Source organism: Pseudorca crassidens, chromosome 18, assembly GCF_039906515.1.
Source record: "Pseudorca crassidens isolate mPseCra1 chromosome 18, mPseCra1.hap1, whole genome shotgun sequence".
NCBI lineage: Eukaryota > Metazoa > Chordata > Mammalia > Artiodactyla > Delphinidae > Pseudorca > Pseudorca crassidens.
Window position 1 is genome coordinate 29,476,625 of NC_090313.1, and position 24,977 is coordinate 29,501,601.

At 44.0% G+C, this 24,977-nt stretch overlaps 1 protein-coding gene and 1 long non-coding RNA gene across 2 annotated transcripts in view; one reads left to right on the forward strand and one right to left on the reverse strand.

The window, feature by feature from the left end:
* The window catches only part of LOC137211192 (uncharacterized), a 486,842-nt gene that overhangs the window by 29,936 nt on the left and 431,929 nt on the right, over positions 1–24,977 (forward strand). The gene's annotated exons all lie outside the window — the stretch shown is intronic.
* On the reverse strand, positions 207–9,432 carry ACOD1 (aconitate decarboxylase 1). The gene is made up of 5 exons (XM_067713035.1): positions 9,266–9,432; positions 5,274–5,435; positions 4,408–4,497; positions 2,792–2,997; positions 207–1,877 (listed from the first exon to the last, which is right to left on the reverse strand). Exons 1-5 carry the CDS (start codon positions 9,275–9,277, stop codon positions 932–934), a joined length of 1,416 nt encoding a protein of 471 aa, XP_067569136.1. The 5' UTR covers positions 9,278–9,432; the 3' UTR covers positions 207–931.

Sequence of the window (24,977 nt, forward strand, 5' to 3'; positions counted from 1 at the left end):
CCCTTTTCTTGAACAACATGAGGAATTTAGAATACATTAACTATAATAACTCCCTGCTTATATATATATATATATATATATATATATATAAAATATGTATTTAATGCTAATGTTGCAGTTTTTAACCCCACAAGACATTTTTATTACTTTATACAGTTTAATATATATCTGACTACCCACATATATACTATGTTTTGGCTGTCATTCTTTATTACATCTCAGACTCTACATCCATGATATTTGTCTCAAAAATTTTTTTGTAATGAAAGGTGATCTATTGTAGTGATTAAGAGCATGACTTCTAGAGCCAAACTGCTTTATTTTTTAGACTGTTTTTAATTTATGCTTTAAAGATAGAGAAACTTAAGTAGAGGGTTATCCAGAACCATGGCCAGGGTCACATCTAGTCAATGGCAGAGGCAGGATTTGAACCCATGAAGACCTTATTTTAAACCCAGTGGCATCCCCTCCATTGTGAAGGGCTTCTGATAAGCCATAGTGTAAGAAGTCCATTGGTGGCACAACAGACCAGAGCCCTTCTTCTGTCAGCAAGTTGTATGCAGAAGTTCAAATCCCTCTCAAGCCTTGAGGCTCTTGAAGTTCATAAATAACTCCTCTGAAAAGATTAAGCAAATCACAGGTGACCTGAATTTCAGCCTTATGAATGCTTATAAAATAAATTTCTCTGTGTTTCTTGCACCATTATCTTGCTATAGGTAACTGGAACTGTCTTGCAAAATTTACAGGACAAGACTTCTTCCATGTATATCCAGTTCTGTGTCTGGACTCTCTTCAGCATGCTGCATTTATTCCCAGGCAGACCAAGAACAGACCCTTGCTCTGTAAAGCAAAGCATTGAATTTTCCCCAATATAAAATCATTTAGATGTTGTTAAGCCTCAGGAGAGGTTGCATGATGGAACTGTTAAATGCTAGAGAGATTTTGAAACTATCTCTGGTGGAGAGGGTTCTTTCAGAAGTGCAGTTAACACAGAGCAGTCTTCCAGGTCTTCTAGGTTTTCTACTATCTCTATAAGCCTTTCTACAGTGTGGCAGGACAGCATCCTGCAGGCATTGGCTCTGAACTTTTCCTGTAGGTCTTTCTGGCTCAGAGGCTTCCTCCAGTGACCGTAGAAGGTATCAGAGCGCTCTGTGAAGATGGCTCCATCCTTGAGGGCAACACTTATCTCGCAGTAGAGGGTGTTGAAATTTGGTAGGTTGTCCTGAGGGTGCTCCAGCTCTACCTTACCGAGCAGCTCTCTTACCCGTGGCCTGTTGACCTGGTGTTTGTGGAATGATGAGGCAGTGATGGCACCATCCAGCAGCATGGCGCAGGCCACGTACTGGAAGGAGTGTCGGGCCTCAGGCTCCGAGTCTGGGAAGGGCCTGTTCACATACTGGACATCTGGAATTCTAAGCACAATTCTCTCCATGTGGTCAGTGGGAAGCAGGGCTCTGTCTCTTACAAGCTGTTTTCTCACAGATGCAGCTGCGTCTGCCACCCAGTGCGTGGCCAAATGGGCAGGGAAAAGCTTGAAGGCCACATCCTGCTGGTCCAGCAGCCAAGTGTGTGAATCTACGTCTGGAAGGATTTTGGGGGCATAGTTGGCATAGAAGGCCCCAAACCCTGACTCCATGTCCAAGACCTGTTTGTTTCCCTGGAGACCCAGCATTGCCAGAAAAGCAGCTTCTAGCCCATGCCTGGCGGCATTGCCGACGTGAAGAGGCTTGGTCTGAGTGGCGGCATTCGCCATGGGTGCCCCAGCATGAGAAACAGCAATAGCCAGGGCCTCTTGGCACTCTGTCATGCTGAGCCCCAAAAACTTAGATGCCGCAGCAGCACTACCCAAAGTTCCCACCACTGAGGGGGGATGGAATCTGAAAAACAAAAAACACAAGAGCTGGAGACTTACAAACCTCAGCCCCCAGGGGGCAGTATAGCACAGTGGTCAGGAGCTTAGCTAATGGAGCAGCCCTAATGCCTAGGTTCAAATCTCAGCTCTTCCTCTTATTAGCTGTGTGAGTTTTGGAAAAGTTATTTGACTTCTCTGTATCTGTTTTCTCTTATATAAAATGGTCATAATAATAGTATCTACTTCATAGGGTTTTGTGAGTTTTGAACAAATTCGCATGATTACAACAGTGCCCGACATAGTAAATTATTTATAAATGGTACTTCTGCAATTATTGCCAAAAGGCAAAAGTTGTTGAGTGCTGAAAGCCTGTGTAAATAACTGTAACAATTGAGGGCCTTGTAGAAACCGTGAAAGTTCACTCAGTATTCCGATTTATTCCTCCCCCAGCAGGCTGGACCACGGGGCAAAATAAATATTCGACTGAACCATATGATACAGTCAACGTTTGACCATTTTTGATCTGTGGATTGAGCAGTCGAGTTTAGGATATTCTGAATGTTCCCATTAGTCTGAAGGACCCTAGCAAATACCAAAGTACACTCCGCTTTGAGATGAGATGAGGGATATTCAGAGTACCCACAGAGGCCAGAATGACATGATCATCCTGGGGTGGGAGGCTCCAATTTAGTGCATGGTCCTCGTTGCTTGATAGGCTCTCTAAACCCAGAGGAGACTTTTCACTAGTACTTCTGAGGTCACACCTTTGTATATGGATGTACAGTTTGATATGTGACTGGTTGAGTTGACTTATCTGCCAGCACTAACGTCAACATCTTCAACTGAGCCAACCTCTATGTCAGAAAGATCTACAGAGATAACGACTAACAGATGAAGGGGAATGTGGCCGCCTCACGATGAGGCACAGTTTCTCCGTACCTCTTTGGTATGTCCTTGGCTTCCTTGGAGAAATGCATTAATCGGCCTTGCACTTCAATACCAACGTTGAAAGCCAGCAGCAGGTCAAGGCCAGAACACTTTGGACTTGGAGGCAGGGCTTCTGACAAAGCCATGAGGACAGGAAGGACAGCTCCAGAAGGGTGGGTGGCAGGGTACCACGTGTCATCAAAATCCATTGAGTGAACCTATGTGAACAGACACGTAAACAACAACCAAAACCTAAATGTATTTCCCCGAATGCAATGACTTTTGGACCAGTCAGGGTTTAGTTCAATAATAACCTTGTTTGATGTGAGATTTTTAGATCTGATTCTCTGAAAATTAAACCTATGAACTGGCTGCGATTTTTTTTTTTTTTTTTTTTTTTTTTGCGGTACGCGGGCCTCTCACTGTTGTGGCCTCTCCCGTTGTGGAGCACAGGCTCCGGACGCGCAGGCTCAGCGGCCACGGCTCACGGCATGTGGGATCCTCCCGGACCAGGGCACAAACCCGTGTCCCCTGCATTGGCAGGCGGACTCCCAACCACTGCACCACCAGGGAAGCCCTGGCTGCGATTCTTAATCACATGACTTGGCACTAGACAGGCTGTCCTCTGTCCAGATCAGGTGCAACCTTGGGAGCAGCTAGTGAACCACAGGGAGCTTGGCTCTTACTCAGGTGCCACAGCCCTTGGAAAGATCTTTATCTACCTTACAAACAAAGCTGTAGAATTAGGTGGCTGTTCCTCCCTCCCTCCCTCTTCCACCTTTCAAACAAGTCACATGAAAAGTTTAATGTCATTTATTCCACATCAGGCCATATTTTTTGAACCCTTTTATTATAAATAATTTCAAACTTATGGAGAAGTTGCAAGAACTCTTGAACCCAGTTTAACTATTAAGCTACATTTTAAAATCATTTGGTTTTTCCTTATACGAAATAGTAATAACCAGAAGTTCATTTAAAGATAGATTTTTGTCTACTAGTTGTGGCTGGTGCCTTTCCCACCGCTTACTTACTGGATGCTTACTTCGGGATGCACCATTAGGTTTGACTTTCAATATTCTGAACTACTGTCCCATAAACCATAAAAATATCTCAGAAATCCCAACAGATTCATGTCCAAATTATATCCTTTAGACTGCCCATGACACACAGAAAAAGCATAAAAATTGTCAGATGAGGAGTGCTGATTTTCGGTTCAGAAAATGTAGACACCTTATGGTCATTGTTTCTTTCTCAATAAGTATCTGTTGAATGAATGAATGAATGAAAGGCTGGTTACTGGATAGAAGCTGATACTGCCCACCACAGAAAGAACTGACAAGGAACTGAGTCTGGATATTTAGTTTAGAGTTGAGATACCTTAGGGGCATTTTTATCTAAATACGTCCATCTTATTTCCTCTACTTCACAATTTGTTTGAAAAACATCAATTCACTGTAAAAACGTGAAAACTGAAATTACTACAAGGAGAGAGGGCAGGCCACTTCACCTCTCTGAACTTCAGTGATCTCATCAGTAAGATATGGAAACTGGGCAATTTCTGAGATATTTTCTGGCCCTGAAATTGTTCTGATTGTTGAACAGTTACAAAGGCATGGAAATCTCCTTACAGCCACACCGTTAACGAAAGCAGCATATGTTGGTGGTAGCCTGAAGTCTGGCTGGCCCCAAACAGTGCTGGATACGTTGGAACTATAGATCTGAAACAAAAGAGTATCAGTCAGTGATACAGAGTGTGAACCCAACATGCCAAGTCACTATTTCAAGAGTTGTTCTTCATGTTTGGAAGCATCACTTTAATACTTCTTATTGAGCCCTTTGTGCTAGACTGAAGCCCTAGTCATTGGATTTCTTTCTTCCTTGTAGAAGAATATATAACTTTTTCTGTGGAAGGGAGAGGAGAAGCTGTTGCTCAGTCCCAGACCGTGATCCATAAGTGCACCAAGGAATGAAGTCTGAATTTACTCTGATTTACTCCTTGCGGATAAATACTAGGAAAGGTGGGACTCATCGTCTATAAACCAGGCATATTCTTTGGAGAGTGGATGCTACATCTCTCACGTAATCACCTACTCTCTGCTCAGGGTGCTGGCCCAGGCTTTTCTCCAGAGAGTCTTGAAGTCTTTGCATGAACAAATGGGCTGGGGCTATGGCCGCTAAGACTCTCAGGTAAAAATGTGCTTTCAGTCAGACTAGTAATCAACTTTGAGATTTTGCTAGCCTTAAGATTAAGACTGGTCTTAAGATAGTGACTTAGTAAAGGATGTGGGTGAATATTAAGACTCAGGTAATAAAGCATAGAAAAGCATAAAACTATATACAACGATGCTGTATACACAAAGCACTATCTCTAAAATGAAGAGTAGGGCAGTAGAACACAAACGCACGTCCCTGGGCGCGCTTCTGGGTACACCTCACAAAAAGGCGCATGTGCACACTTGGTTTTTAGCTCCAAAGTAGACATTGAGCTTCTTACTTTACTGTATTCCCTGGCTTTTTGGAACACTTCTGTACTGGTTCCCAGGAACCCAACACCCAGGGTATCCAGAATCATCCTCTTGCTCCTCTGGATAACGCGATCTGTCAGGTGTCCCACTTTCAAGCCATGGATCACTTTGGCAAAGCTTTCTGTGACAGACTTTAAAGGGAAGAGTGTTAGAACAATGCTTCACTCACTCTGTATTCACACACTTCCTTTCTACATGAGAACCGGAGGTACTTTTACGCAAAGACTTTATACTCCACTATAGGAAACGCAGTTGGTTAAATTAAGTTCAGTTCCTAAAAAATGATGTGTACTGGGCTTCCCTGGTGGTGCAGTGGTTGAGAATCTGCCTGCTAATGCAGGGGACACGGGTTCGAGCCCTGGTCTGGGAGGATCCCACATGCCGCGGAGCAACTAGGCCCGTGAGCCACAACTACTGAGCCTGCACGTCTGGAGCCTGTGCTGTGCAACAAGAGGCCGCCATAGTGAGAGGCCTGCGCACCGCGATGAAGAGTGGCCCCCCGCTTGCCACAACTGGAGAAAGCCCTCGCACAGAAACGAAGACGCAACACAGCAAAGATAAAAAAATTAATTAATTAAAATTAACTGACCAAGGTCATGCAACAAATAAGTCACAAATCCTTCCCAAAACTTAAAAAAAAAAAAAAAAATGATGTGTACTGAACACATGTGTGAGGCAGAGGGATGTGGAAATGAGCGATAGCCAGTTTCTGTCCTCAGTCCAGTGGAGGACACAGAGTAGCAAGCAGATAATGTGTGCTTGGGTGGTGGGCTCTGGTGGAGGCACGCAGAGGCTCAGAGGGGGAGCAGGGGAGGGACGTCTCGCCCACCATGTGGGCACGCCTGGGCGTGGAGCTGGCACTGGTAGACACGTGCCAGGTGTTGAGCCGAATGTTTTAAATACAGTGTCTACTTAATACTCACTGGTCTCTAGGTATGTATCGTGAGTTTCTTTCTGCAGGTGAGGAGACCAAGACCCAGAAAGGTGAAGTCCCCAAGTCACACAGCTGTAACTTAGTCTGGACACAAACCCCTGTAGGTCTAACTCCAAAATCGATGCATCTAGCTCTTAAGCCCCCATTTCCTGAGGAACACATACATCAGAAACCTGGATTTCTTGCTGAGAATGAACATTTCTGGTTCTCCATCCCACACCTCCAGAATTAGACCCTTCTCAGAACCAGAACATTTGGAAGCTTAGTACAGGGTTCTAGGTTTCCATTAAGCTCTCTAGGTGATCCCTAAGTGATTCCTAAGATAGCTGTAGTGCTGTCATGTCCAATGTGGTAGCTACTCTCCACATCTGGTGATGGAGCGCTACATGTGACTAGTCCAAACTGAGACGTGTCATCAGAGGAGAATAAACACTGGGTTTTGAAGACTTAGTAGGAAAACAAAGGAATATAAAGCATTTCATTAATAATTTTAAAATATTAATTACATGCTGAAATTGATAATATTTGGGGTATATTGGTTAAATAAAATATATGATTAAAATTCATTTCATCAGTTTCTTCTTTTTTTTTTTTTTGCGGTACGCGGGCCTCTCACTGTTGCGGCCTCTCCCGTTGTGGAGCACAGGCTCCGAACGCACAGGCTCAGCGGCCACGGCTCACGGGCCCAGCCGCTCCGCGGCATGTGGGATCCTCCCGGACCGGGGCACGAACCCGTGTCCCCTGCATCGGCAGGTGGACTCTCAACCACTGCGCCACCAGGGAAGCCCCAGGGAAGCCCCATCAGTTTCTTCTTACTTTTTTACAATATGGCTACTGGAAACTTTAAAATTACACTCGAGAACCACTGCCTGCTCTTTCTGTTGGTGGAGACTTGCTGGAGGAGTAGATACCTGAGCTGCTTATGAAAACTTCTGGGAGTCAGCCAGGCGAAGGTGCTGAGAATGAAGATGGAGGTTAAAGGCAGAGGTAGCAGCATGGGCTGGGCCTTGGGGGTGTTGGTGCGGGGCGGTGCTGTGAACTGGGCAAACTCCAGCCGCAGGGCTGCCCGCAAGGGGCAGAGATGACAGGGAGAATGGATTTGCAGGCCAGGGCCCAATGGTGAAAGTGATATTATGCCAAAGACTGTGACGTCATCAGGGAGCCATAGTAGTGCTGTCTTAAGAGAGGAAGAGGCGTGATCACAACTGTGTTTTGCAAAGATCTCTGTAGGTACTCATGTAGAGAATGGATGGGGAGGGGTAGACAGGGCAGGTAAGAGACCGACGCCACAGGTTCTGGATGGGGAAACGGCAGTGCCATTTGCCGTGAGAGGTAACACAGAAAGAGGAGCAGACTTCTGGGCAACGATGCTGGGCTCATCGTGAACTTGTTGAATGTGACGTGCGTGTGGTCATCCTAATCGAGAAGACCTTATGTTTCTACCCACAAACCAGATAAAGAGCATGTCTGTTACGTAGTTAAAAACACCCTTTCATGTTTCACTATATGCCTAGCACTTGGTACCACTTAGTAAATGTTAGGTCGCTTCCCTTCCCTGCTCTGATTATTGCATCATTATACAACTTCTTTGTCTCTGTGAACATCAGATAACTCATTTTAAAGCGTGAGCTATAGGATGGGGGTGGGGGCTTGTTGGATAGAGGATCTGGGGTGTCTGGGGCTCTCTGACACTAAGCTCAGTGCAAGAGCAGAGGTGCAAAGATAGAACCAGTTCCCAGCTGAAAGTCCTTCAACCTGGCCACCGACTTGTCGACTTGTCCTATATTTTCAACCCCTAGGCTGTCAAGCCAGGGAAACCTTGCCATTTGCGAAACAATGGGTTGCTTTTTATGTCTCTGAAGCTTTGCTAGAACAATGAGAGGGGGCTGACGTGGGAGGAAGCAGGAGAGGAGATGGCTGGAACAGAGAAAGGGGTGTGGGATTCAAGTTTCAGGTTAGGGTGGAGAATAACAGTAACTTGGATTTTCATGTGGCTAGAAATCTGGGTAAACATTTTAGGGACAGAGAAGGGAAGGAGGGAAAAGAACTGGCTTGATGATTTGCCAACTAAAACTTAGAGATTCAAGCACTGGTTGGGTCCTTTCTTATAAGCAAAACTACCTGTTTTTGACCTCTCTTCCCATCCCCACAGTTCCCACAGTGGAGGCAATTAATGATGGACTGTTCATCTCTTCAGGGTTAGATCTGACCTGGGAGTGCCTTCTGGGGCAACGTGTATGCCTGGGGAGCATGTATTTTCAGGGCGCCACCATGGAGCGCGAGAGGTGATTGGGGCATCCATCCACACGATCCCACGGTGCTAGTGACTTCTGAAAGTAGGGCCCCAATGGACCCCCTGACAAGTCCTGCACACCACCCCATGTGCCAAAGAGCAGACAGCCTCCTTCTGGCCCCTGAGGAAGGGAACAGTAGGAAATAAGCCTGCAGCTGCTCCGCTGTCTTTAGCCTTGTGCCCATCTATTTCTAAAATATCTTTTTGGTCTTCTTGATTTTCTCCTGGCATTTACATCTGTTCTTAGTAAAATACTATGATTAATGTATAAATTAAGGTGAAATATGCAGTTATTTAATAAATATTTCAGGAGTTCTTGTTATGAGTCTGCCCTGTGCTAAGCACTCTAGAATACCAAACCAGATGTTATGGCTCCCACCACAAAAGGCTTATCTTCCCCATGGGACTAAGGACAGTAGACAGATAATTAGAAAATCAATCTGACAATGCCATAATGGATACATGCCAAACGAGAAGGTTAAAATCCTATGAACTTATAATGATTCATTTTCTTCCTGATTTTATACTAGAGAATTATGTCTATTCTTGGTAAAACATTGATAAAAAACAAGATGCAGTTAATTAGACCACCCAGAGGCTATGAGAAATATTAAAATCACATTTTTAAAGTAGAAGCAGGTAGCTCTTAAAAGGAGAGGGCAACTGAGGAAATCGAGAAGAAAAGGAAAGCTAGAAAAACCAATTTAAATAAGCCACATAAAAGGAAACAATACCTTGAGCATCATGTTGTTCTAAAGAGGAGGTCTGTCTCAGGAGTGAACTGGGGAGAAATTTGGTTGCTGTCTGTCTTTATACTCCTCTCTTCTCTCAAACTCACTCTCTTTCACTTTGTTTTAACTTGAAAATTTCCACCATTTCAACACCTCCCAGTTAAACTTACTTCAACTTCCTCTTCCATGAGTTGTTTAACTTACCAGTAAACTAAATAAATAAACCTGGGCTTCCCTGGTGGCGCAGCGGTTGGGGGTCCGCCTGCCGATGCAGGGGACACAGGTTTGTGCCCCAGTCCGGGAAGATCCCACATGCCGCGGAGCGGCTGGGCCCGTGAGCCATGGCCGCTGAGCCTGTGCGTCCGGAGCCTGTGCTCCGCAACGGGAGAGGCCACAACAGTGAGAGGCCCGCGTACCGCAAAAAATAAATAAATAAATAAATAAATAAATAAATAAACCTAAGAAGCACAGGAGCGATGATCATATGATTCCTCACAGATATAAGAAAAGTACATTGATGGCAAAACTAGGCTTGCATCTTGTGGGCTTCCCTGGTGGCGCAGTGGTTAAGAATCCGCCTGCCAATGCAGGGGACATAGGTTCAAGCCCTGGTCCAGGAAGATTCCCACATGACGTAGAGCAGCTAAGCTCGACCGCCACAACTACTGAGCCTGTGCTCTAGAACCCGCGAGCCACAACTGCTGAAGCCTGTGCACCCAGAGCCTGTGCTCCACAACAAGAGAAGCCACCAACAAGAGAAGCCACCCCCATGAGAAGCGCGCACACCGCAACGAAGAGTAGCCCCCGCTCACCGCAGCTAGAGAAAGCCGGCGTGCAGCAACAAAGACCCAACAAAGCCGTAAATAAAATAAATAAATTTAAAAAAACAAAAACAAAAAAACTAGGCTTGCATCTTGTGCCTAGACGCCATATGTCAAAATCAGAAAAATATTCACACTCTTTTATCTAGGTATTCTACTTCTAAAAATTTATCCTAAGGAAATGGACATGGATTTATGGGGAAAAATTAGCAAATGAAATAAAATAAAATTCATAGACTTACTTACAATATTAAAAATTGGAAAAAATCAAATGCCCCCCCCAATAGTGGCTTGGTTAAGTAAAATACGGCATGTACGGTATTTAATGTACACTCTCATTTTTCCCTTCCATTTCACATCTGCTAGTCACCATTTGTCAAGGGACAAAAGTACCAGAAGTTCCTGGTAGCTTGCGACTGAGAACTTAGAAGGGCATTGGGCATTAATCACACTTCTTCTCAGGTGTTCCTTGACTTGTTCCTGAACTGCATTTTTTCAGTATATGCAGATCTGTGGTTGCTGGTCCTCTCCGGGCTTCTGGGATCTATTGCCTGCCACCCTGCTGTTGCCCAAGTGGGCTTCAACACAACTTGTCCAAGCCTTTTTGTTTATAATCAGTCACTGTGGGTTGGCTAGTCTGAAGGCAGCTCTGGTCCTCTAGGGAATTGTGATTGCCCTTGGGCTGTCTAGTCCTGGCCAACTGGTTTGTACTTACAGTGGGTACCAACAATCAGGTTATTTAAAATTTGAGCTTGTTGTTCCAGGTGTAGTGGCGGAATTCTTCTTTGAGGGGGGATTGTATTTTAATTTTAGAGGAAGTCTCCAGGAGCCTTGTGGCTCTACCCCCATCCTGTTACAGGGAGAGTTTGAGACAAAAAGAAACTAAATGGCTCTGCATAAACATGCAAAAGGCTGTCTTTCTTGTGGTCAGACAGTACCTCTAGGAGAAGAGGTTAGATGGTTTGCTTCTCTTGGTTGGAGCCTGTGAAGAAAGAGTCTGGGGCTCTGGAGACAGGGTCAAGGGTAGGGTCAGTGGGAATCCCCATGGATTGTTGGGGGTGATACCCTGGTTATAAGTCAGAACTACACACAGGTGAGGGGTGAGGCTGGAGGTGGGGAGGTGGTCAGTGGGGACCCCCATGTGGAAGGACTTAGGCAGACAGATTTAAGGAGCAGTGGAATCAAATATCTACTTTGAACTTTTTCTTTGCAATATAATAATTGTTTGTCATCCTCAGGAAAGTTTGTTACATACTACAACCTAGTGTCAGCCATGCTTTGGGGAGTGATGGCAGGGCGGTTGTTTGTGCATAAAGAAGGCTGGGGGTACCAGTCAGAGGGAGAAGTGACCGGCAGCAGACTGGGGGTGGAGGTACTTTTTGGTTATCCTAAGTAGTAGAAAAGTCAAAAGAAGGGGGTCTGATTGTATCTAGTTGAATGATACAAGAAAGAGGGACTTGAAAGGATGACACTGGGGGATGTTTGGATTCTCTTCTTAAGCCAACTGTGGCCTGAGGCGGGCTTCCCAACCATGGTCCAGATTGGGGAAACCCAGAGCCAGGCTCAGTATTGGCACCCACATTGGTTGTGGGCAACAGGGTACTGTTTCAGACAATCTGTTTTAGATCAGTGGACTCCAAACCCAGGTTCCAGTGGACGGGTGAATTTCTGTATCCAAAAGTAAAATGAATATTTGGGAATAGGGAGCAAGTTGGGTATTTGGGGCCATTTGGATAGACTCCAGCAAGTAAGAACAATCGTACTATAAGATTTTGTGATTTATTGCTAGATAGTTTACATAAATTGGTGTTAAGAGTAATCTCATTGAGTTGAAAGGAAACAGACATCTAGTTTGAAAAACACTCAAAATAGAACTCTCTAAGAATTATCTCAGTTGGGAGTTCTGGAGTTTTCAGCTTACTTAGATATTTAGAGACTCCTAAGACCACTTCTACATGAAAGTGAAGAATGGGCTATGCTGGCTTCAACCGTCTCACCATGGAAAAACTTTATAAAGTGATGATGAGCTTCATCAACTCTGATGAGCTTTGATGGAAGTGCTGTCATGTAGCGTCTCTGGGCTCTCACTTTTTGTCACTATTGAATTCGAAGACGCTTTAGTTCAATTATTTGCTTGCTTAAATACTTCGTACTTTTATGGAACTGTGACCAATTTAAAGACTAAAGCCCTCTGTAATTAGAATCACTTTCTAACTATCTAGGGGCTTAAATGATAAATTGTAGATTGACCGACACCTCTCTAATCAAAAACAATTGATGGCTTCCAGTTGCCTCCTTGCTCCTAGCTCTAAGTAGAAGCCAGATTATTTTTAAAAGCAAATTTGATCTTCCATCACTGTCTGGAGGGGAAGCAGTGTAGAGAGCAGCCCCATGAAGGCCCACGTGGGGCGGAACTGAAGCCTCCTGCTAATGGTGGGTTTGGGTGAGCATCTTTCCATAGCAAGCCCAGTCTTCAGAGACCTGGCTGGCAACTTAACTGCAACCTCCTGAGAGACCCAAAGCTATGCCTCCCAGGTAAGCTGCTCCAGGAATCCTGACCCTCGGAAACTGTTAAGATGATAAAGGTTTGTTCTTTTAAGGGGAAAAGTCTTGAGGGTAATTTGTTACACAGTAATAGACAATACAAACTCCAACCTGTTAATATGCCTTACACGGGACCTTAGGATCAGACCTGAGTTCTCTCTTCATTCTCACATTGGGCCACCCAAGGGGCCAAGATCTTCATGCCTTAGGGACCTTTGTACCAGTGATTCCCTCCTACTTCCTGTTTCTTCTCCCCACATCATACTCCTTTCTTCTCCCCTCACCCCACAACTTTCTTCTCCTCATCTTCCGTCTAAGTCAGTGGTTCTTAGCCGGAGATGAGTTGTCCCCCAAGGGACATTTGGCAATGTCTGGAGACATTCACCAAGTCGTGGCATCTAGTGGGTAGGGCCCAGGGATGCTGCTAAACATCCTACGATGTGGAGAACAGCCCCCTACAACAACAAATTAATTGGTCCAAAATGTTAATGGTATCGAAGTTGAGAAACCCCAACCTAAGTGTAGAGGTTACATCTAGGAGGCCTCCAAAACATGCCAAGTTTAGGTCAACACGCTCACCTGCATGTACCTATAGGGCACAAAGTTCCCCTCTTTATATTCCTTATTAGACAGGGTAGTTCTGTTTAGGAAGGGAACTGATATACCCCATTGATCACTACCTCCAGAGTCTCACACATAATAGGTGCTCAATAAATTTTTGTTGAATGAATTAATGGAAACCCAATGCTTTCTATAAGTCAATCATACTAACACATGAATGACATTTAATCCTTCTTTATTCCCAGTGGAAATGTGTCAGGAAGGTATTCTTTTTAATGTCTGTGGTTTTATACTACTGTGGAGTGCTGGTCTGCCAGCAAGAAGAATACAATGAACAGATCTTTCTGTTTCTCTTGACAACAGCAGGTCCACGTATTCGGGATGGCTTGTGAACATGAGCTATCAGAGTAAATCAGGAATATTTGAAACAACAAATGAGAAATGTGAGAATGCAGACTATTTCTAAAAAGGAAAAACCATTTAATACAGTCAACTTTGCCCAGAATAGCTGATTTCGCATATTTGAATTTCGGTTTTCCTTTTTCTGCCTTGCCCTTCCTGTGTAGTCTGATGAGTCAATCTCCAAACTGTAATTACTAAGTTTCATTTCTGGGGAACGGTTATGTTTTATCAGAGAGCACAGTGGTAGCAACCAGGGTTCCTTCCCCTGATTAGTTCTTTGTTAGTTCCTTTGGGATATTGAAACATACTTACCATAAGAACGTTTTGTAAAGGAGAAAACTTTGGGGTAAAGTGTATTTAATTTCCTTAAAACAGCAACACAGTGATAACAGCCATCAAAATCTCCAAGCCTTACACCATTATCTATCTGCCATTGTTCTGGTTCCATTTTCCCCAGGCCCTAGACAATAAGATAAAACCAAATTTTAACGTGAAAACTTCAGTAAGACATCAAGAGAGAATGTTTTAAAGCAATATTTAAGAGAATGTCTCACAGAGTCAATGGTTACCTTGTGTATATGTTCTTTATATGTTCTCTCTCTGTGTGTGTATGTGAACTTTTTACCAACTTATTAAATTTTGGATGGAATTTTGAAAGTGCTCAGGAAGGAATTAGGTTCCTATGAAGTGAGGACTTTAAAATAGCAAAGGAATGTGGGGCTGTAAAATCATCACTTCAATATAATTGACTCAGCATCATTTTTTGTGAAAACATTTTTCCATTTGTGGAAGCTGAGGGTGGTTATAATTTATCCTCTAAAGCACTCTACCTCAAAGAAAAGTATTGTTTGTAGCTTTTCTCATAAGCACAAAATAGCTTGTTAATATTTCTTAGTTAACTCGTAAATGCTGAATGATTATCCACAGGCTGTATTGCTCTGCATCAGATGTTGGCAAAAAGAAGAATAAAATGGATGGATGCCTTATCTGAAGAAATCTGGCAGACATTTAAAAAATATTCCTTCAGAAATTGTGTATGCACATTTACCAGGCAGAATAGATTCTAAGTACTTCCTCCACTTTTGAAGCTAGAATTGTTGTGGACCTCAAAAGAAATGTGGTTAAGCATTTCAGCAGCAAAAGTCTAGTTATTTCCTTTTGATATTCCCATTTCACACCGGAGACTCTTTTTCAGACGATCAAGTCTTTCTTCAGCTCCAGGAAATTTTCTTCTGTTGTTTTCCTGACTCAGTTCCCTGTCTGTTCTCCTTCTGAATATGTATTAGGTAGATATTGTTTCTCTTGCCTGTATCCTACATATCTCCACTTGATTCTTGTAATTTCCATATTTTTACACTTCTGTCTAATGTTCTGATAGGACTGCATGGCCTGGTCTTCCAATCACTAATTTAGTCTTCATTTGTGCCCTTCTGCTATTCAGCTCTTTTAATGAGTTTCTTAGTTTGGCAATAATTTTTTTTAAATTTTATTTTATAAGAACTCTTATTGTTCTCTGATTAACATTTTACATAGCATCATTTTCTTATTTTATGGCTACTGTAAGTTAATCTCCTTGAGAAAATTACTTTAAAATTTAAAAAAAATAATCTTTTTTTTCTGTTTCTTCTGGGGTCACTCACAGTACTTCTTCATCTGGTACCTCTCTTTCAGGCTGTTGGTTTTCTGCTGTTTATTCATGATGAGTCCCACCCAGACAGCTCACCAGTGTCGGGACGTGACTCTTGACTGCAGCATCACTCTGTCTATGGTGGATGCTCTTCCTTCCCTCCAGTCCCCTGATCTAGAATGATGACTCCTGGGCTTGGAGACCATGGGGCCAGATCTTAAGGTAGTTCTCAAACTTAGCTAAGGTGAGAGGTACTGGTCAGGATACAAAAATATGAGGGCTGGGCTTCCCTGGTGGCGCAATGGTTGAGAGTCCGCCTGCCGATGCAGGGGACACGGGTTCGTGCCCCAGTCCGGGAAGATCCCACATGCCGCGGAGCGGCTGGGCCCGTGAGCCGTGGCCGCTGGGCCTGCGCGTCCGGAGCCTGTGCTCTGCTACAGGAGAGACCACAACAGTGAGAGGCCCACGTACCGCAAAATAAAAAAATATATATATGAGGGCTAACATGGTCAGCCATGCTTGCATATTACAGTTTTAACTCACAAAAAGAAAAAAAAATCTGCAGACCGCAGAACCTACAGAGAGAACTTCACGTTTACTCAATGCCATCTCACTTTGGTAGAAATTTTGGATCAAACCACCACCAGACCACTGGTAGTCTCTAGATTTCTCTCCTTAGGTCAGTGTCTGCTGCTTGGCCAGTCAGTCATGGCAGGGGTGCTGGGGTCTTGTGGGACCTGTGTGGTCACTTAGTCATCAGAGGGGGACCATGGCTGTGCCGTACATTTGGCTTGTCTTCTCAGGTGTGATGATCTTCCAATAATTGTCATTGTCTACTTTTCATATTCTTTTCTTATCTTACATGTGGCTTTGACTGCCCCCATTCAGCTCAGCGTAGGCCATTAAGCAGGATATTTTGCTGATGTCTCAGTGATTTTATCCCCTTGTCCTCCATTTGCGTATTTTCCTTATGGTTGATAAACTAGAGTTCTGAAACTTGCTTCATGAAATTAGAGCAGGGGGAGAGACAGAGAGAAAGAGAGAGAACAAAGAGACATCACGTGACAGCTGGGGCTGGGCCCCATGGAAACATCAGCTATGGACCCACCTTGGTACGTGAGCACATTCACAGGACTCGTTATCAGTTTTGCAGGTCTTTTTTTTATCAGTGCACCCATGACTGACTTGAGTCTTGGGGGCTCACTCACACTAACCCAAATTATTTGAGAACAGAGAGTTAATCAGAATGCCAATTGGTTAATTTACATTGATCAGAATTCCATAGGGTCTTCCATTTAAGCCCTTTTCTGTATCAGGGTCCCCAAGAAGTTAAGTTAGCAATGTTCACTTGGTCAGTAGCAGAGGAGCGGGTGCTAAGAGCTGCCTGTCCAGGCCGTGGAAGAACTGCTGTCCTTGCCCCATGAAATCTCCCACCTCCCTGGTGCCCAGACACATGCGTCCACCAGATTCTCTGCTAGATACATTTAGCCAGATTCTTACTTTGCTCTCCATAAATTACCTTTATGTTGTTAGCCTTTTAGTCTTTGCTCTGTGAAGACATGGTACTAACTTACGCCCCAAACACATCAGCCTTGTCTGTTGACATGCTGGGTGAGCTCTATACCCTCTTCCTTTACTACACAATAAAACACAGTCTCTGGGTAGCAACAGCATGAAAACTAATAGGTAAAACTCACTGTTGTCATGTTTCAATAAGAGAAAAATTCCTGTCAGTTGAAATGTCTGTCCTGATTCATTCAAAGTATACAGAATTAGCCATGCGTTTCAACATCTTAGTATTTCCTCAAAATTTTAGAGAAACACTTAAAATTAATGTGGCGTCTTCTGATTTTTTTTTTTTCCATATGACTACTTGGGTTCTGCCTTCTGACATTTCTACTTAGCCCTGCTCCTTTCCTCCCTCTATAATTCACAGAGAACATTCTTCTTTTTCTGCAGTTTAACAAACATAACAATGTAGTTTGCAAAGATTTTTAAAATTTCTGACTGGTTTCATTCCTTGAATCAGTGTTATTCTTTTTTCCAGCAAGTAAAAAAAAAAAAAAAAATCTGTCTTGGTCTCAGATGTGTGAAAAATGGGAAAAGGAATGGTCAAAATCAACAAGAATCTTCTGTATGTGGGAGAACACTGCGCTAAGGACTGTGGATGTGGAAGTGAGACAGGAGGGAAGGGGGCAGGGCACAACCATTACTGCTGAGGATAAAACAAAAACTGGTCAGAACCGATTTGGCCCAAGATGGCCCAAGATTTGACTTCCAGCAGACCTTGAGCCTCATCATACACTCGTTGTTATACATTAGCATGTGCCACGACAGTACCAAGGCTGAGCATAAAAGGCCAAAAAGTGGGCAGTGGCCCAATTCCTGGAAATCACCACCCCTTCCCCAAAATAGCTGGAATAATCCACCTACTCGTTAGCCTATGAAATTACCCAGCCCATAAAAACTAACCACCCCATGTTTTGGGGCTGCCTCTCCTTCTGAGATGGCCCAAACTCTGTCTCCGTAGTGTGTATCTACCTGAAGAAACTTGCTTTCACTTTACTATGGCACAAAGCCAAGGACCCTCACTTGGTGGTCCCATCCCAGGGACTCACCCGAGACCTGGGACATGACCATCCTCTCTCATCCCATTTTCCTGCAACAGAATAATAAGATGGTGGGAAGATGTAATTAAAATCAAAATCTTCTCTCAACCCTGAAATCTGCTCCACAGAGGTAACAGAGAAAGAAAACACTTTAATTATTGAATAAGCATTAAACCAGAATGTGATGCCCATCGCAGGCAATCCCCAAAGAGACTGCAAAGACAGAAAAGAATCTCACCCCCTTCTATAGCCAAGCAGACACTATGCATTGCATACATGTTCTCGAGATAAACAATAACTAGTCCTCAAGTCAGAGGACTTGATAGCACCTTTTGTCATACATACTTCATTCTAAATTTACCTGGTAATTGAGGTGACTGTTGGCTAATTGACTTTATCCAGAGGAAAAACACACTTCTCATCTCTTCATGAAAGGAAGTAGCTTTGCAGTTTGGAGCAAGGCACCCACCAAAGTTAGGCTCCAGTACCTATCAGCAGTCTCTGCGCCATTCTGGGTGCTGTGTGAATGAATGTGTGAGGGAGTGCATACATCTGGACCCTAGGTGAGTATGGTGGTTCCAAGTCCCTACCTTGTTCTGTTTTTTGACCAGCTGAGAAATCGCATTTTAGTGCTGGGAGTGACATTCCACCTGTATATCCCACAATGGACAGTGGGGCTTTCCTGAAAGGCTCTGGAATTGCTCTGCATCCATGGACTTCTGGAATGTCAGGGACCAGTTTCAGTTCGGGAACTCACCTGGGGGAAGGATGAAAGCTGACAGTGGGACCAGTTACCATCAGGGAGTAAAGAGGGAGAGTTTAGAGAGGCAAACTGGCCACTCCAGCAGGTCCCTCTGGGAAAATATCTCCATGGGGTTACGTGAGTGAGTGGGCTGGATCCAGCCCTGAGTGCTGAGCTCCTCTGGTGAGGGATCTCACCCCTCACAGGAGGCTGAGGCATGGACCAGTAGGCCAGTGTATCATTTTACACTTTGGATGTTCCTTTACATTGCAAGGCTGGATGTATTCACTGTGTAGGGTCCTTCCCTGTGGCACTGTGGCTGGGACGTCAGATGAGTAATAGGATGTTGCTTGCTGAGTGTGAAACTGGAGTAAGCAGTGGCAGAAATTTGAGGGACATTTACCAGGACTTTGGAAAATCTAGACATCCCTGTTCCACACGATGGATACTTCTCTTTGGTCTTCACCAAATGTAAGATCTTGCCTTTGTTTGCTTTTTTTACTCTGTTCCTCTTTTGAAATTCCATATTGATCATCTTCCCGTTGCTGCAACACACAGACACGTGACAGCACATTGTTTGGCCACCGTGTAGTTCTAATAAGGAGTTAAAACTGAGTTCTCGTAACTGGGAAATTGGCAGCTTACTTTGGAAAATCATGTGTCCCTGAAGTATCCTCGTGTCCTGAGTTCCTGTCATAACTCTTAGAAATCTCTCCTTTCCTCCCTTCCTTAGCACAGGTCATTTGTGGAGAACTCAGTCATTATATGCAGATTTTGCTAGTGTAACTTCGAGTGGTAATCTGTAGAATCAGTCCCAGTCTGGGGGGCACCTTGTATTGCTCCAATGTGCTAATAATAAGGATTAGGCCCATGAGTGTATGAGACTAATCATGTCTGAAAGTCTCAAAGTCTTAAGGTAAATAATTAGTGGAAAGTTGGGGTGGAAGAAAGAAAATGATTAGGAATGAGATGACTGAAAAAATAAGTCTAAATGCAAGATTGCATAAGGACCAATAAGGATAGAGTAGGAGAGTGAGATAAAAAAATAAGAGCTGAGATACAATGCCCCAGGGTACAGTTGTGCAGGTTGTGAACTGTTCAATGATGCCATACATAAGAGGGCTCCATTCACACCATAGGCATTTGTAGTTTTGCATATTTATTATAATTGCAGAAGAGAGGACATAACATTTTTTAATTCTAATAAAATCAGTATATTGTAACAATTTTTCTGACAGTGCAAGTGTGCTGGGAGATAGTTCCTCATGGGTCTCACATGTATCTTCACATTTTGCTAGCAGAGGCACGGACTGTTTATTCTGGATTGTCTTTTCAAGGATGTAGGGAGCAAACAGCCATGGAAAGTAGAAATATTACCTCTCTGGAGTAAAGGGTAGGCAGGCTTACTGGTCATTATAAAAGATTTAGGTTCCCTAAGTTCAGGAGTCTTCTCCTGTAGCAAAACCCACGCATGTGCAGATGTCACCTGGCCCTCTGTGCATTGTTGTGAGAAAAGGAGCTTGGGGAATTGGTGCAAGAAAAAGCAGATACTCTGGCTACAGCTATTTCTGTGAGTAATAAAGTCCTTTGTCTCTGGCCCAGGAGTTTCATGGATGGTCTTCTGCCACCATACATGAAACTGGCTGGCTAACATGTTAGCTTGCATGTAGATCTGACACCTCAGACCCTTCTCAATTATTAACACAGTGTCTTAAAGAAGGGAAACATTTTTCTGAATCACAAAAGACACTATATAGACTAGCAGCGGCTGGGGAAGGAGGTAAGCCCAGAGCATAACTATGAAGGAGAGAAGGAGGAGATAAATACACAGGGATTATGTGTTTCTAGCCATTTTGTTTCTCATTTACCTATGTTTGGGCCCATCGCAACTTCCAGGATCAGTGCTGACAAGTGTAAAGGAGTGTAAGATGCTCAACCCTGGCTATTTAATAAACTCACTTAGGGAGATTTCAGAAATCTGATGCGCAGACCGATGAACCAGACTCCTGGGGGGAGCCCCACGCATCAGTAATTTTTAAGGCTCCCAGGTGATTCTGTTTGCAGCCAAGGTGTGAGCCAGTAGTGGTCCAGCCTGAAGTTCTGGGGCTTACTGCTGCTGTTACCCCCTCATGGGTGCTCAGCACTCACAAATGTCCTGGCTTATACTCCAGGATTTCAGGCTTGTTCTGTTCCTGATACGCGCCTGACTTTGTGCAGAGCCCCACTGTTCCTCTGATTCTACCCTGCTTTTGCTGGGTCTTTCCCCAGGAGCCACAGAACCCTCCAGATGCTGTCTCTGTCTCCTTGCATTTCTGACTTTTGTCTGATTTCTTACAAGCTGTGTCAGGCTCCACTGGGGAACAAATGAATTCTTTGAAGACCCCAAGCATTGAAAAAAACAATGTAGGGCCCTTCTGCTCTTTCCCCAACTTACAATAAAAATTTAATATTGATGAAGCATTTACTGTATATCACGCACTATTCTAAAAGTTTTACATATGCTGTATTAAAGCAATGTTTAATTTCCACAAAACATCATTATCCCCATTTTATAGATGAGGCAACTGAGGCAGTGAGAGACAAGTAACCAACCCAGGACAACACAGCTGGTACACAGTACAGCCAGGACAGTCTGGCTCCAGAGACTACACTAAGCCACGCCAAACAGTAAAATGAGCTTAAAGGAGGCGAATAATGTGATTTTCCCATTGGGTCTACTTTGATGCTCTTTTTTTGGAAATGTCAAATTCTTTCAAAAACATTTTTCTCATCCTTTTGGTGTCCCTGCTTAGCAGATACCTTAAGCACATGCCTATTCCTACTGTCAGATGATCCACCGCTGCTCGGTTAACCCATGTCAGGCTTCCCTGATGTTGAAAGCTTGCGTCAGTGCCCCCCACCAACCCCGGATATTTGCATGCAGAGAATGCAGCCACTTGATGAGGCTTCGGCCAGTCCCTGGCAGGGCCTGTCTCCCCAAAGCCCACTCGCCAACGTAGGCAGATCCGTTACAAACTCCTTTCCTGCAGCTAACTGAGCACTGGCTTGTCTGTCCTGGGTGTCTCAGCCCCTAGACAGCCTCGGTTCCCTTCCTTACGGGAAACAATGCAATACCTGGTCCCTTTAGGCAAAGAGATTACTTGTTTAGAGCAGTGGGTTTCAAACTTTCTGTGTGTCAGAGTCACCTGGAGGGCTTTCTCAAACCCAGACTTATTCTGGTCTAGGATGGGACCAGAGAATTGGCATTTCTGACAAGTTCCCAGGCGATGCCCGTGCTGCTGGTCCCATGACCACACTCTGAGAGCCACTGCCTTAGACCCGGGCTGCTGCTGTGTGGTCCACAGCTCGGCATCACCTGGGAGCTTACTAGAAACGTAGAATTGCAGGCCATAGCTCAAACCTCTAGACTCAGCATCTGTGTTTAACAAGTTTCTCAAAATGTGCTATGTATGCACATTACAGTCTGAACGAGGCACGGGTTTAGGTCGCCTGTCTTGATTCCTTCTGGGACTTTTAATGTCAAACAAAGATAAACCTTATTTGGCAGCAATATCCAAAATAGTTACCACATTAAACTATATTCTGGCCACAAAAAAGACCAAATAAGATTATGTGGGTGATTTGGGACAAATCTATCACAAGTCGTTCCAAGCTCCAAACGGCTCAGCATCGTGTCTTTCCACCAGAGGCAGGATGATGTGTTCAAAGTGATAGCAATTTAAAAGATTGTTAATATGCACATGCTCCATGCAGCCTAATGCTGGGGGGTGGGGGAAAGAGATTTTTAGCTCCTTTTCTATCAGTAAAACAATGGCATAAAATATACACTCCATTTAAAGGTTATTTAGAGTTCGAATACTTTGAAAATCAGTCAGTCAGAAATTAAAACTGCTAATTTTGGGTCACTGAGGTTAAGAGGTGGGGAAAAGGGAAAGCTATTTTCACTGTTTCTTTTATATTTTGGAAAAAAAGATAGGCAGACAAGATAAACATCGAGCTCTTTTTTTAAAAAATAAATTTATTTAATTATTTTTGGCTGCATTGGGTCTACATTGCTGCACGTTGGCTTTAGCTGTGGTGAGCGGGGGCTACTCTTCGTTGCAGTGCACGGGCTTCTCATTGCAGTGGCCTCTCTTGTTGCGGAGCATGGGCTTTAGGCTCGAAGGCTTCAGTAGTTGTGGCATGAGGGCTCAGTAGTTGTGGCTCGCGGGCTCTAGAGCTCAGGCTCAGTAGTTGTGGTGCACCAGCTTAGTTGCTCCACGGCATGTGGGATCTTCCCGGACCAGCGTTCAAACCCGTGTCTCCTGCATTGAAAGGCGGACTGTTAACCACTGCGCCACCAGGGAAGTCCAAGTTCTTTAAAACATGAAGAAAATAGTTACTGAGATTACTGTTATTTTCCCTGTCTTGATAAAGATTTTTGGATTTTGGAAGTCAAAGGATGAACAATCAGATAAGTCTCCAACACAGTAAGAGAAAATAACTTGCATCTGTCAATAGATTCTGACAAGCTGGGTGAGAACAACAAGCAATATCAGCAAAGCTACTGCTTCAAACCAAACAGTGTGGGAAATGGAAGCATTTGAAATGTTTCTGAAGTATAAAATCTAAGTGCTACAACAGTCTGAAACTTAATACTCAAAATAGCTATCCTTCTTGGGTGCTTACTGTGTGCCAGGAATTAAGCTAAGTGCTTTATCTATATGTTCTACATGATCTCATTAATCCTTGCCAAAACCTTTGGGTTCTACAGTGATTTGTATTTTACAGATGAGGAAACCGAAGCTCAAGGAGGCTTAAGAGTGAGTATGTATGTATGCATGTTAATACATGTACACTGCAGTTACACTCTGCATAACCTACCTCCCGAAGAAATAATTATTAGCTTATGTTGCCTGAATGTTGCTGGTAGGAGGATAAAGAGGAATACCTTCACAGATTTACTTAATTTGCCTTTAATTAGGATGAAGAATGCTTCCTGTGACCAGCTGTCTTGTTTTTTTTTTTCCAGTGCTAAAACCAGAAAGTCTCAGGCAAATTGGGACAGTTGATCAGCCTATTGGGATTTCAGGGAAGTGAAGCATTGGAGCCAAGCCTATAAAAGCAGATTGCTTGAACTTTTCTCGAGTTTTAGTTAACAAGCAGTTCTTATGATAAAAGCGAACTAAAAGCACTGAAGGTCTATGCTGAATGGATTAAAGAATGCTGAACCTGCTTGTCACTAGAACTGGCTTTTTTTGGTTTTGCTTTGTTATTCTCAGTGGTAGTGATGGATGGCCAGATGAGAATCATATTCTGAAGTCATAGATACTGTGATTTGTGACCTAAGGGAACACAGGGAAGAACTCAGCTTTGAAGGACCCTCACTCTGGATATGTCTCCAAGACTTTGTGCCTTTGGACTTTTCTAGCTGGCAAGTGAAAAAGCCTACCTTGCTTGCTACACAAGCACTCCCACTCCCACCTGTGTTTTGTAATTTGGGGTTGTGAGCTTATCTTTAGTGAGGCTTAGTCTGTGAACTTCCACAGTGGCCTGAGTTGAGGGTGTGACCCCTCCCCACCCAGAGTGGGTTTGTATTTGCTTGTATTGGGAATCCTGGGGTATCACGGTCTGCACATTTCTTATACTAATTTCTGGCCTGGTAGGTGAGGGTCATGAAGGTAGGATAAAAAGTTGAATCATGGGCTTCCCTGGTGGTGCAGTGGTTGAGAGTCCACCTGCCGATGCAGGGGACGCGGGTTCGTGCCCCGGTCCGGGAAGATCCCACATGCCACGGAGCGGCTGGGCCCGTGAGCCATGGCCACTGAGCCTGCACATCCGGAGCCTGTGCTCCGCAATGGGAGAGGCCACAACAGTGAGAGGCCTGCGTACCGCAAAAAAAAAAAAAAAAGTTGAATCATAAATCCACGTAAGGGCAGGCCTATGACTTAATTCTTGGGAGGATACTCTCCCCACTGCCCCCAACTGAGAGCCCATATGGAGATGCACATGTATTCCTGTTGACTTCCTATACTGCTGAGTAATTTTTCTCGTGTACCTAGGGTGACCAGGTGAAATATAGAGCTCCCAGTTAAATCTGAATTTCAGGTAAACAACAAATAATTTTCTAGTGTAAGTGTATCACAAATACTGCACAGGACATGCTTGTTTCAAATGTTTAGTTGTTGTTCATCTACAACAGCAGTTTAACTGGATGTCTTGTATTTTCTTGCTAAATATGGCTGCCCTGGGTGTACCTTTTATGAAGCTGAGGTCTTTGGGAAGTCTAGCTTTATACGGGGTCTCAGTGGTAACTCCCCAACATGATGGGGGTGGGTCTCCTGCTTCCATGAAGCCTTGGAAACTTCAGCCCTGGGTTGAGTCAACCCACTTGACGGCTGCACTCTTGGTTCTCTGGATTCCTGCTGCA